Source organism: Genypterus blacodes, unplaced genomic scaffold, assembly GCF_046128005.1.
Source record: "Genypterus blacodes isolate CSIRO-AG114 ecotype Tasmania unplaced genomic scaffold, CSIRO-AGI_Gbla_v1 ptg000110l_1, whole genome shotgun sequence".
Classification (NCBI taxonomy): Eukaryota; Metazoa; Chordata; class Actinopteri; order Ophidiiformes; family Ophidiidae; genus Genypterus; species Genypterus blacodes.
Genome location: NW_027466914.1, coordinates 363,652 through 377,295, shown reverse-complemented (window position 1 = coordinate 377,295; position 13,644 = coordinate 363,652). Strand labels below are relative to the sequence as shown.

The 13,644-nt window shown below is 46.8% G+C and overlaps 1 protein-coding gene across 1 annotated transcript in view; it reads left to right on the top strand.

Annotated features, from left to right (window-relative positions):
- ptprn2 (protein tyrosine phosphatase receptor type N2) overlaps window positions 1-13,644 on the top strand; it is a 91,717-nt gene that overhangs the window by 66,258 nt on the left and 11,815 nt on the right. Inside the window, exons 12-15 of the mRNA XM_076161088.1 lie at window positions 3,169-3,384; window positions 5,337-5,540; window positions 10,347-10,494; window positions 10,951-11,024. Coding sequence (XP_076017203.1) covers window positions 3,169-3,384; window positions 5,337-5,540; window positions 10,347-10,494; window positions 10,951-11,024 — 642 coding nt within the window. The remainder of the gene's footprint in view (window positions 1-3,168; window positions 3,385-5,336; window positions 5,541-10,346; window positions 10,495-10,950; window positions 11,025-13,644) is intronic.

Genomic DNA, 13,644 nt, shown 5'->3' with positions numbered 1-13,644 from the left:
GGTGGGGTTTTTGCGCTGTGCACATCTGGCTGCGGGGGACAAAGTTTGCGTGCAGGATCCAACCTGCACGTCACGCAGACGGGAGACCTGAACAGCTCCGAGTCTCCAAACCTGCGAGTGGACATGAAGAAACTCGGTCTGTTGGTAGATTTTTTAAAGACTCTTATATTGAAATTTGCTGAAATAGAAGATTGTAGCGCTAAAAAATTCTATTCTATTCTTTCTAGAGTCTATTTGGAGGATCTAAGCAGGACTTGTGTAGAAATCTCATTTTTAGTTACTGTTTTTAATCGTAATTTGTTTTATTTCACTAATTACTCGTCTTTATTTTTAAAGTGTTTTTTTGCACACACACACACATCAATCTCATAAATATAATTTCCCATCCTTAACTTGGAGCACAGGCCCCATATTTGATCTGTTTGTACTCATATGGAGTACATCATTTTGCAGCAAAGACCTATTTTGTGTGTGTGTGTGTGTGTGTGCACTGGTGTGTGTCTTCATATTGAGGTTTCGAATGTGGCATATTTCATTTGCAGGCTAACTCAGTTTATTATCCTTTTTATTACGGATTTGTATTTTTTACTTGGCTTTGTGAGGCCCGGTGTGTGTGTGTGTGTGTGTGTGTGTGTTTGGCAGGATTTTCTCTTTGGATTTCTTCTTATTGTGATGTGCGAGTGAATGTATAGCCGGCCGCCCCAGTAACACCTCTCTGCCTGACCTTTCCTCCATCATTTGAATAATCCAGAGCACAGAAATCCATCTGGCCCTCGTCCCCCCATCAGACTGGCTCATTCAGCAGACAGCAGCAATATGAATAGCAGAGCGAAACAGAGGGAGAAAGTCTGCTCCAGGCTGTAATAACTTCACTGAGTCACAGCTTCCAAACGGAGAGGGGCGCATTTCAAAGGGATCAATAAAATGAATTTTTTATTAGAAATGGAATTATGTGAGGGAAAAAATGATTCTCCATTCTGTGTCAAACCCACTTTCAAATTTAATGGAGGGGGGAAATCAGATCAGGTTGAAATGTTGAAGCTGAAAAATAAATAATCCTAATTAATATAATAATTCATCTGTTTCCTTTTAATTTATTGGTAATATTTTAATAACTAATCATTAAAATAAAAAAGCTTAAAGTTGTTTTAATGAAAATATATTTGCTCACATTATTTTACTGAATCTGTAATTTTTCTCCCTCTGAATGTGTTTAAATTAAAGTAATTAGTTATTCTATATATATTTTCTAAATGGCAAACACAGCGAGCTCATCTCCTCCTCCACCTCCTCATCTCTTACTTTTTTCCCTCTGCTGGTTTCCTCTCCAGCACGTTTTCCCACTTTCCCGTTTTTCCCTGCTTAACGCTGCATTAGAAGCCACTTTGATCCCTCAGTGGGAACGCGTTTTAGACATTTTTCGAGTTCCTGAGTTCATTTTAAGGTGATGTAGGTGAACAGTTCTCGTCCGTGTGTAAAGAAACAATGCCAGAGGAATGGCTCGGGGTCGTGTGTGCTGGAAATAGGCTGGAGCAGCTTTGAACCTGTAGGTCTATAGGGGGCATTTAGCTTTCAGAGGTAGCAGTGTTGAACTAGTGCACCAATGTGACGTTCTGTTCCCTACCTACGCTCTTAAATACGCTGAATACTAAGTGGAAGTACTTTCAGATTTACATTCCCATCCAAGCGCGAAGCTAAAACCGTTCATTCTGAAGTGTCTCCGCTACATTGATTCGATCACTGGGCGATCCAGATGAAGTAGTAATTGTACCGAGGCCATTCCTCCTGTACGACTCTTCAAACCCTCTCAGTTCTTGCCTCACCTCTCGACGCGCTGATTGAAACTACATGCTCGAGCCACAGCAATCGCAATCAGCGGGAACTGTCATCTGGCCCCGACGCGGTAATCGAAAAGACCTGGGCGTCCTCACGGCGGCTAAAACATAAGCAATTACGGGCCACAAGGTCAAACCGCGTAGGTACTGGTCTGAGGTGAAGTGTCTTGTTTTGAAAATGGTCTAACAAGATGTAGCTCAACCATTAGACCCGCAGGCTAAATGTCAGAGCGCCGCTGCTTTTTCATGGTGTGCATTCGATTCAGTTCACCCATCAATCTCTCAACACCGCGTATGGAGAATTTACACGCCGGCTGATGTGTTTGTGCACCGGTATTGATCGTAGGTGTGTAGGAACTGACACGGGATCATTTCAGAGATTCATTTTCAGGCCGGGGCGAGGAGGATTCCTGTCACATTTTGACAGAAGGTGTCGACGTTTCCAGCAAAGAAACAGTTCATTTGTTCTTAATTATCCTCTCCAATTATCACCCCCAATTATCGCTGGTGTGCTCTCAGAATACTCTAGAATCTGCCATGCCCAGGGGGAATATATCATTACTGTAAATGCCCCTGAGTGGCTCCTTTATGAGCACATCATCTCATTCCTGAACCTACAGTGTTTTACATATGCTGATAACTATCTCTTAACTAACTCTAAAGCACATTCTCCCAATCTCCCATCCTATCCCGCTGGAAATAACAATTGCCATGCCGTGTGTGTGTGTGTGTGTGAGAGTGTGTGCGCGTGCTTGTGTGTGTGTGAGTGAGAATATTTGTAAAGGCTTTTCTATTCAGCTGCTCATGGGTCCAGTTTTGACCGCCTGTGTCTCTCCAGGTCTGGTAGCCATTAGCTGTGCGGCTTGGGCCAGGGCCTAATCCAGTCAAACTCAGGACCAGAGGAGCTAATTAAGCACAAGCTTTTAGTATCCCAGCCTCCTGTAGCTGCACAGTGCCAGCCCACCCCATGCCAGCACTAAATGGGCTTGTAAATATCTATAGTGGGCCACAGTGTGGAGACAGCAACTGGACAGGGGCTGGTAATGGGGACTGTCTGAGGCTGAATGCGTATTATAAAGGCCGTATTAGAGCCGGCTAATGAGCAGGCCGGGCAGACAGTGAGGGTGGGCGGGTGGGAGGGAGGAGAGGGGGAGGAAGGGGACAGGTGAGGAAGCAGCAGAGCCAGGATCAAGACCAGCCCTCACATTTACTGACAAAGTGATGTAAAAAAGAAATGACTTCATCAGAAAAGCCTGACGTTGTGTTCTCTCTCTCTCTCTCTCTCTCTCTCTCTCTCCCCCTCTCTCTCTCTCTCTTTCTGTGTGTCCTCCAGAGGGGCAGTCTGACCCAGATCCCCGTGGTGAAGGAGACCCGGGTGGAGTCGGGCCAGTTCCTGCTGCTCTCCGTCCTCTGCATGCTCTTCATCCTGGTGGCGTTGGCCGTGTCCGGGACTTTCTTCTGCGTGCGCCAACGCTCCCACCTCCGCCTGAAGGAGAAGCTCTCCAGCCTCGGCACTGACACCAGCACCGATGCCACGGCAACCTATCAGGTCAGAGAGGCCCCACTCACAGAGAGCCAATCAGAAGCAGGGACTCTTAGCTTCTGTCATTGGAAGGGCGCATATCTTATCTGGATATGGCTCTGATTGGGTTATGTTTTTGAGTGTGTGTGTGTGTGTGTGTGTGTGTGTGTCTGTCTGTGTCTGTGTCTGTCCTTCATGTTAATTTTCCTGCTCTTTATTGCTTTTATTTCTTGACTCTATCCTTCACTCCCTCCAATTATTCAATGCTCACCCTGGCCTGAGCCGTCTGCCTGTCTGTGTGTGTGCGTGCATGTGTGTGTGTGTCTGCCTGCCTGCCTGCCTGCCTGCCTGCCTGCCTGCCTGTGCGAGAGAACAGAGGATCAGGCCGCCACTGTGACCTATTCCCTCTGTTCCTCCAGGGCCACAGGCAGCCTGGGCCGTATTGATTTTCCGCGGCGGGGCTCAGCTGTGCCCAGCGTGGCACTCAGAGCACATTTATCTGCATGTCGCGTTAACATTTTCAATATTTAATCAGGTTTTCACAGGGCTGCTCTCTTCCCCAGAAGCCCGAGATGTTACGTCTTGATAACGGGCGAGACACAGAGACACAAAACAATAAATAGTTTTGCTGTAAGAAAGCAGCTGGGAAGCTTCTGTCCAGCGGTGTTTAGATATTCTTGATAGATGCAGTCGCAGTGCTGGATGTTGTTTCCTCTCCGCCTGATTTTATTCCTATTAGCGGGCTGAGTGAGGGAGGGGGGGGGACAGGGACGCTCTAATCCCGTGACCTGGTGCTCCTCTCTGGGCCTCATGTGTCTCTCTTTACTAAGTGTGTCCCCCCTCCGGCCCCCCGTCCCCCCGCCCGCCTCTGGGACACGTCTCGTCTCAGCCCCGGCTACAGCACGGCGCTTTTTTGCGGGGATGTTGAGGAGCGGGATGAATGATGAGGTGGACCTGGATATTGCCCCGAGGCCGAGGCCCAGGGCACCGCTTCGTGGCTCTAATCATTAAAGTCTGACGGCGGGAAAGCTGATCCGAGACCTGGGCTTAGAGAGCGGCGGGCTCCAAAGCGGAAATATGACTGTGATAGATCATGAGATAGCCTGAGCCTCCATCAGGCCTGGCCCGCCTCTCACCCTTATTAATTGAGTATGCGCATGAATTCTAGGGTTTACGCATCAGTGTGAATTTAGCGAGGAAACACAGATATATATGTACATGGGAGTGCAGTTTACAGAGGAATCAGCTTAAGTGTGCAGTATTTAAAGCAGTCGTGTGCAAAAACAGGAACAGATCTACTAGAGCTGGATGTTGCCAACAGGAAATGAATGATTTGCGTTCGTGACGTTGCAAGCTGACGTCATTTCCAGTGATCTGGAACAGTTTTGTGCCAGGTTTTAAAGCAGGATAGCTACAAACTGGACAGGCGACCTGACTTATTTATTTAGATTTTATAATGGATATTTGCATTTTGAAATCAGCTGATCCATCCGCCATTTCTTTCAAATGTTCCACCCCAAGCAGCTCCGCCCTTTCTGCTCCATGTTCTCCACCCTGTGCTCTGGCCTATACTGTATGTTATATGCTCACATTGTGCACAGATGCATGATGGGAGAAACACTGGGACCCCTTTGATACGTCATCCATCAGGTTGTTATCTCTGAGAAAATGTCTATTTCTCAGCAGGTATTGTTGTGTTGCTGTGAGAGAAACACACACACTAACGGGTGAGAAATGATTCCGTGTCGACTTCCTCAGCCATGTATTTTTGACATAATTAGTATAAGCTCCATAATCCACCAGGATAAGCCATTAATCTACACACAAGTGAGGACAGATCAAGTCAGCAGAGATACAGGATTGTGCAAGGTGCATTTACAGAAATCGGCAGGGATAACACACGCACACACACACACACACACAAAAGAAGGAAAAACCCCATCATCTTCATCTTCATCTCCTCCTGTAATCCCCTCTAGGAGCTCTGTCGCCAGCGCATGGCCATCCGGACGTCGGAGCGCGTGGAGCGGCCCGAGACGCTGCGTCACTCGCGGCTCAACAGCGTCTCGTCCCAGTTCAGCGACGGGCCGGCGGCCAGTCCGTCCACACGCAGCAGCACCTCGTCCTGGTGCGAGGAGCCCGTGCCGTCCAACATGGACATCTCCACGGGACACATGATCCTGGTGAGTACCTCCCAACACACACACACACGCTGACCATTTCAGCGTAATTCCGTATTGGGAATAGAACTTTTCTGAAGCACCAGTGTGTGTTTGGTGTGTTTCGATCAGCTCGTGTGTTTTTCCTCACATTAGTGCAGGCTGGTGTGTAAGGTCACACATCTGCAGAGCAAAGCAGTTTGGATATAAGCTTTTTAAAAGTGTGTGTGTGTGTGTGTGTGTCTGTGAATATTGGAGAAGCCATTCTGAAAACCAACAGCTTGATTTCTCTCTGTTTATCTGTTTGGATGTTTTTTCCTCGTCATCCCTCTCTCGCCTCTTTTCTCCTCAGAACCCTGTTATCTTCAGAGGAGGGGGGGGGGTTTCATCACTCTTCCCGCTGTTTTCTCCCTCTCGCTTTATCTCCACTCGGCCGCCTTCATTTTTTCCTCCAACTTTCTCCCTACTCTGTTATTTTCACTCTTTATCATTCCTTCCTGCTGCTCTCCCCTCTCCGTCATTTTCATCCTTCACCCCTCTGTCTCTCTCTCTGTCTCTCTCTGTCTCTCTCTGTCTCTCTCTCTGTCTCTCTCTCTTTATCTCCCTCTGCCTCGGTGCTGAAATAAAATAAGGCAGACGTTGTTTTGCATGATGATAGCTGCTGAAAAGTGAAATATCATTACCCAGCTGATTGTCATTTGGATGTTTTCGAAAACTCTGTTAGCTTTTATTTTCCCTGAAAAGCCTCTCAGTTGCCTACACACACACGGTTCTACACACACACACACACACACACACACAATGGATTGTTTTAATTTTGCACAACTTTCGCTTCATTCATTTGAGACAAGCTTGATAAAAGAGATGGATAGATGCCTGGCAGTGTTTCCATTAATGGAAAGAGCATTCATCACACCGCACGTCTGGCTTTTATATTGGGAGGCCGTAATAAATGGGAGTGAATTTGAGTAATGCCTTGTATTGGTGGTAATAGATGGGTTTTGTTGCACTCGTCAAGGCTTGTTTGTGAAGCCCCTTTTGAAAACATTGACAATAGAAAAGCATTTAGCCCTGAAATAACAAAAGAGCCACTGTGAATCATTTCTAGGCGCTGTTATTATTATTAGCCCCGCTATCTTCACGGCAACAACACCAGCATTACAATGTAGAAGAGGTAAAACACTCGGGGACCTTCTGCTCCCCCATGCCGTGATTGACATGGAGATGTCCTATAGGGGTTCTTCTTTAAGATTCCACAGCCGTCCCACATGAAACCATGTGTGAGATTGCCTTGTTATCCCTGATCTCTGCCTATATTTTCCCATCTCTCCTCCCCTCATCTCCCCTCGCTCCCTTCTATGGAGCTCAAAGCGTGTGGAGAAACATGATGAATACCCACCAGAGCCTCATGCTGGGGGTCTGACCACCTCTCTCTTTCTCTCTCTCTCTCTCTCTCTCTCTCTCTCTCTCTCTCTCCCTCTCTCTCTCTCTCTCTCTCTCTCTCTCTCTCTCTCTCCCTATCTATCTTTCTATCTATCTATCTCTCATCACTCTATCTCCAGCTTTCTCTCTCTCTCTCCTGCCCTCTCACTCACTCACACAGACACATTCTCTCTCTCTCTCTTACTCCATCACTCACTCATACACACTCTCAGTCAATCTCTCATTCACTCACTCATACACACTCTTTATCACTCATTTTCTCACTCATTCATATTGCCCCTCACTCACTCTCATTCATTCATTCACTCACTCTCTTAATAATGCAGGCCACTTGCATAATGGCCTCCGTGTTCAAACAGAGAGCTTCTGCTGTGTGTGCTGAGTCATTCTGTGTTTTCTTTTCATACTTTCAGAGCCCTCACACACCTCTGCTGTCTCCTACTTTCCATCTTCTCTCTCTCCCTCTCTCTCTCCTCTTTCTCCAGCTGTCGTAGCTACGCTTGTTTTCCCCTGCTGGAGTTTTTCCCTTGTGTAAAATGATTTCCATATGTAACACGCGTGTTAACTCCACTGTCCTGCAGCAGCCTGGGCTCCTTTCAGCACCATGGACAGCTCTTTACAGTCACCTTACTGTAACAGCTTTGTTCCTCCTCACACATGAATCTGTCTGTCTGCATGTTATCCTCCTGACCACCAGCCAGGTCAACGTGTTGATCCAGTTGCTGTTGTTGTCTGTGCGCCCACACTGCCCCTCCCACCCCCACCCCCACCCCCCACACACACACAGCCCCCTCCCCCCAGAGAAAAGTCAATATTCTGTCAGCCTAAAGCCTTTTCTGTTATGTATGTCCAAATAACAGTGGAAATCTCTGAGGCATTCACTATAATAACTATTTTAAACTAGAAGGCACTCATGAGCACGTATTCCACTGCCAAGGCCGAGCAGTCCCCCAGTCGGGTCACAGTGGCCTCAGTCGTTCATGACAAACAGCACTTTTTGAAGAGTCAGCCACGCCAACTCAGATTTTGGCAGCCAATCATTGCGAAACAGTAAGAACTATAAAAAATTTGGTCCAGCTTGGGCCAGATACCATCAGGCTGACCGCTATGAAGAATCCTTCCAAAAGACAAACACACACCTAAGCTCCTTGGTGGAGGTACAGTAATGCATCATTAAACTTTTCCTCCCAGCATACATATTAATCATCGCCTTGTAGGTTAATGCTCACCTCTGTTTATCATATTGTAAAACTCCCACTACAAACTGTTAGCAGTATTGTGCATTTTAATGTGACAGTGGAGTTTGATAGTAATGTGTTACCTGGTGTGTCTGGCTCCCCCGCTCGTCCCTTCATCCCGATTTCACCCAGCACCCTCCGCTGCCGAAAAGACTGCTTAGGAAGGATTAGACATTGTTTCCCTGACACCCAGGCCTCCCATCCCAACCCTCTGATTGGCAGACATAATCCCCCCATTCACTAAACCTTCGTTACCCTGTCTCTGGAATACGCCACGGTCCGCTGCCTCCCCCTGGAAAGCGGGAGGGCTTGATAAGGGCCTGCTGGCTGCATCGCATTAAGCCCGCAAAAAAAAAATATGAATTTGGAATGTAATCGATTCAGGGCATCGTTTGAGCAGAATGGGATGCAATTCAGAGCGGATGTATCAAGTACGCCGAGATGTAATATTGGTATGGGAGGTAGAATGCTGTCAGGCTGGCAAGCAGAAAGTACTTGTACAGGGTGACAAGAGCGTAGCGGTGACAGGCTCTGTCAAGTGGCCATAATGGCATGCTGTCATTTCCCCGGGAAGACAGCGGTGTGTGTGTGTGTGTGTTTGTGGTGGCTGTGCACAACAACGCCCATGCAAATATTAGCTGTGTTGCTCACTGCTCCCAGAGACAAATTGATTTTTTTTTGATAATTATGATATTTTTTTTACATTTTTTGCAAGCATTCTGTTAGCAGGCTTGGCTCTAATTGCTGGCATGGACGGTTCAAGCTATTAGGCTCAGGAAATCTGCAATAATATTTCAGAAATATCATTTTATGTCACTAATGGGTTCAGATAGAACACGTCGTGCCGCCTCTGTCTCTCATTATGCAGCTGCATTAATCAGAAGAGTTGCTTTTGCTTTTCATAATAATGCAAACTCGCAGTGGCTTTTAAGGGCTGAGTGGCACCTTTGCTTCCCCGCCGAACAATAAATTTGATTTCCTTTGTAGTTAGGCTTTCTAATGTGCTAATACCTTTTTGCTCGCATGCGGGGGAACATCTGAATTTAGCACGAGCCATCAAAGGGTAATTGCCTATTATGTGCCGGACAAGCTTATTTGTGATTATCATCTAGGCAGAAATTGTACATATTCTGTAAAGACGTCGGAGTTCCATTCTGACTGAGTGAAGCGAGTAAGTCGGATGTAACAATGGAGTGTATCACCTCGCCGCTCAGCCTACCTACACTGTCTTTAATATGGGATAAAAACCCAACACATCTGGGTATCACTTTCATTGTATTAGCCAGCTGATCCCTGACATCAGTTTATGAGTCTGTAATCTTCTGCCTTACACAATAGCAGACTAAACCATTTAACCCCGTCGGGAGGGGACCGATGCTACAGGAGAGAAAGACTCGGTAAAAAAAAAGACTCCTCTTGCCAGCTAGAGCCTCTAAGCTCCCTAAGACTTGCCCTGGTTTGGCAGCACACACACATACGCGTGCGCAAACACACACACACACAGGCCTCCACCCCTCCCCCTCCTCTCTTTGTCTCTCTAGCGAATTCAATTTTGTCTTCTCCAAGCAACAGCTTAAATGCAGACAATCTTATCAGCGGCTGTGCAAGCAGTGAGGGACGTGATTGAAACAGCCCTGAAGTATTTCCAATGCAGACAAACCTTTCAGGAGTCTTAATTGTGGACGTTTTCCCCCCCAGCCAACCCCTCCTTCTTCTTATTTTTCCAGGTCAAACGCACACACACAAACGCTAACACACCTTCTCCACACCAAATCTAGATCTTCAGTCTCCTCCTCCTCCTCCTCCTCCTGCTGCTGCTGCTGCTGCTGCTGCACTATCCAGCAGCTTAGGACATTAATGCTCCATGACACCTGATCATAGCTTTAAAGGAAAGCCTCTGTTGTCAAGGGTTTAGTATTTACTCCACTTTATGTATGGACTGGCTCCTGCTGAAGGGATGAAACTGAAAAATAACAGCCGGCTATCACCAGCTACAATGTCTGTTGTCTTAGTTTCTCCTCCATTTCATCCAAATAAACACGGATAGTCGTCTTTAAAACTACATTTCCCGACAAAAGCAGCTGCCTGGCACACGGATCCGTCTTTGTCTGTAGAAACGCAGCCTTATCTAGTGTCCTTGCTCTTCTAGTCATACATGGAGGACCACTTGAAGAACAAGAACCGCCTGGAGCGTGAGTGGGAGGCCCTGTGCTCCTACCAGGCTGAGCCCAGCGCCTCCAATGTGGGTCAGGGGGAGCCGAACTCCAAGAGGAACCGCTCCGACGCCGTGGTCGTGTGTAAGTACTCTTGCTGTGAGAGCAGTTTCATTGTTTGTAAGGTCAGGAACAAGCCAGCGTGGGGAGAAAGTAGAGTGAGTCATCTTATGTTGAGGCTATCTGATGCCGATCGGCCTTGTTGAGGTCAATTTGTTTGAGAACGAGACTAAAACAGATGAACGTTATTCATTTGTGAATCCTTCTTGTTTAAAAAAAATAGATTTTAAGACTCAAACTGACAGATTTCACAGTTTTGTCATGCAGATTGAATTTTATTTTTTTTTGGTTCAGTCCTTTTGAAGGCACCGCAATTCACTGCTTCAGAATGGTGTGCATATGATGAAAGTCGGGTGAAATTGCATCCCTGTAGCCTTTTCACTTCCATATTCCAGCGCCGCCGCTCCAAACTACTGCTATTATTGTGCAGAAAAGTGTGTGTGTGAGTGTGTGTGGATGAATTATGCATCTCTGTTGCAGACGATCATTCCAGGATCAGCTTGAAAGCCGAGAACAACCACGGCAACTCCGACTACATCAATGCTAGTCCAATCGTGAGTATCGTTTATTCATTACGTCTCATTTGCGTCGTCTCCGAGGCCGACCGAGCCGACACCCCGGCACCTGTTGCGGTTCGGGGTTGTTTTTTTTTACTTTGAGATAAAAGAAGTGTCAAAGGACTTCCTATCGATCGGCGGGCATTGATCTTTTTTTTTTCACTTTGTTCTCCGTGCCGTGAGTCTCGGCGGGTTCCGCCTCGTCTGGTTGAATCACGCCGCAACTCCGGGCTGCCTTCAAAATGGCCGCTCCCCTGAGATGCTGCGTTTTTCATCTGCACTAAAAGGAATTGTATATTATTTTTAACTAAACAAATGCATCTCCCTCTGCAAATCCACAAAGACCCCAGCACTGGAAAAGGGCTAAGGTTATTTTTTTCACTGTTTCCTCCCCCCCAAAAAAAAATTCTTCACATTGATTGCCATCATGATTTCCCCCGAGGCGGCTGAAAAGGGATTCCATCAAAGGCAGCAGGAAGCTATGCATTTCAAATCCAGAGCCAAAGTTTCCGAGCAGATAGACGAGGGGGGCACACACAGCTGCACTAAAAGCCTATTACTTTACGGAAACAAACAATGGAGACTCTTAGATCTACTATTTATTCCTCTATTTCCTCTAATAGAGTATTCAGAGTTTGATGTCTTTTTTAAACAGTGGAGTGACGCGTCGTTCACCATCGTGCTGAGGAATCGCTTAATTTTTTCGCTTGTTTTTGTTTGCGCTTAACTGTCTGTCAATACCGCCGCCTCTTCCTCCTTCCTCCCACGCGGCTTCCTTCTTCCTTCTTGGTCAGAGAGGCGAAGGAAGCGGAGATCAAAGCGCCAACCACCTCACAAAACATCTTCAGGCGCCTAATGTCATTACCGCTCCGTGTTTCTGTCCGGTCCGGCCTCTTATGGAGTCAGAAGCCGCGTAGCTTTTGCCTCGTATCTCGCTCCGCCCGAGCCAGCGTTTACTGCAGCGGCGGCGACCTCGAACACGAGATCAAGGCGAAGAAGCTTGAGGTGGATTTCTAGCCCAGCCCGTTTGGCTTCAAACCCAAAGAGGGCTTTCTTCACCTTTTGTCGTAGTCCATCTCCTTGTGGGCGGGAGGCGGCCGGGGGGGGGAGGGTCGGCTGAGACGCCCTTTCATGTTTGCGCTTTAGTATTCATGCGGGCACGTCAGTAACAGCCTGTCTGTGTCCTTGAGATTGGTTAAAACGCCGCCGCCCTTTCATTTGTCACAAGAGGAGCTTCAACCGAGGAGGACGAGGCAATAAGAAAATTTAAAAAACGAACCCCACGGTGGAAAAACTGGTCACCGCCAACGATCAATCGCCCGGTTACACCTGCAATTATCCACAACAGGCGGGATTGATACTGAAGCTCCTCCCCTTCACCTCATCCAGAGCCTCTGAACACTGTGAACTCTCAAACGCCGTCCAGATTTAAATGACTGTAACGCCGTGGCTCATCAGCACTAATCTGTTTCTGTTGAGCCGGACTCCAAATTACATCAGCGAGTATAAATCCAATTTGAATAGAAATCACTTTGACACGTGTAATCCCCCCTGTAATGAACACAAATTAAGAAATACGATTTTTATTTGACGACATTGCTGTTAAAGTTCCTCGCCCGCGCGTGTGTGTGTGTGTGTTTTGGTTTTAAGACATTCAGGCGTTAAAGATCATAATCCTGTTAGCGAGGTTAGCAGAGACATGCAGGATTCAAATTGGCCTTGAATTCTGTGTTTATTTGACTTTATGAGGGCGAATGTCAAGTGAATTATGTTTGTGTGCATGAAGATAATTTGATTAAAAAAAAATGCTCATGAACTGTTAAATGTCCTTGATGATTTTCTGTGTTAGTGAAAGCAGAGAGACGGTTAGCTCGCCCCTTGTTGTCATGGCGGTTGTTGGCTTTACGTGCACGGGTGTTGGCTCTTCCCCTCCCCCAATGCTTTTCTATCACATTTAGCCTCTGAGCTGCACATTTACCTCCATTTGGAGTGAAAAACATCCACGTCTAACTCGGTTACATCCAATTTGTCGATCGGCCTCACATCTACTTGACAAGAAACTCTCTCTATAACAAAATTCTCCTCACGAATGCTTTTTTTTGGGTGCATTTCTATATTAGATTGTGTTAAAAATTCCATTCAATAAAGTCATTATGGCGTTCTGGGTGCACCAAAGCCAACACCTACTCCATCACGCCTCAATCACATCCCTCAATCCCCCCCTTCCCCCCCTCCCGTATCATTAAGTCCCACCTCGACGCGTACAGCTCCTTCAAATGAGACGCCTGCGGGCTTCAGGCTTCTCCGCCGCGTCGCGTTTCCACGTGAAAACATGTCACAAAAAAAACCTGAGAGAATTAAGATCTGGAAGCCATTTTATAAGACATCTTTGCTGACACCAGCGAAACAAAATCCTCCCTGATTGATAAATGATGAGAGGCGTTTGCTTATTTATCGAATTAATTAGATTGTAAGTGTTTGTTTTTAACGCTTAAAGGCGAGTAGATTTGTCACTCCTCCCCAGCGGTATCAAGCCGCTTGTGTTGTGGAGCAGACGAGAGGAGCCGAGGCATTCATCTATCTGTAAACAAAGAAGATGGACGATTTTCACTCGGCG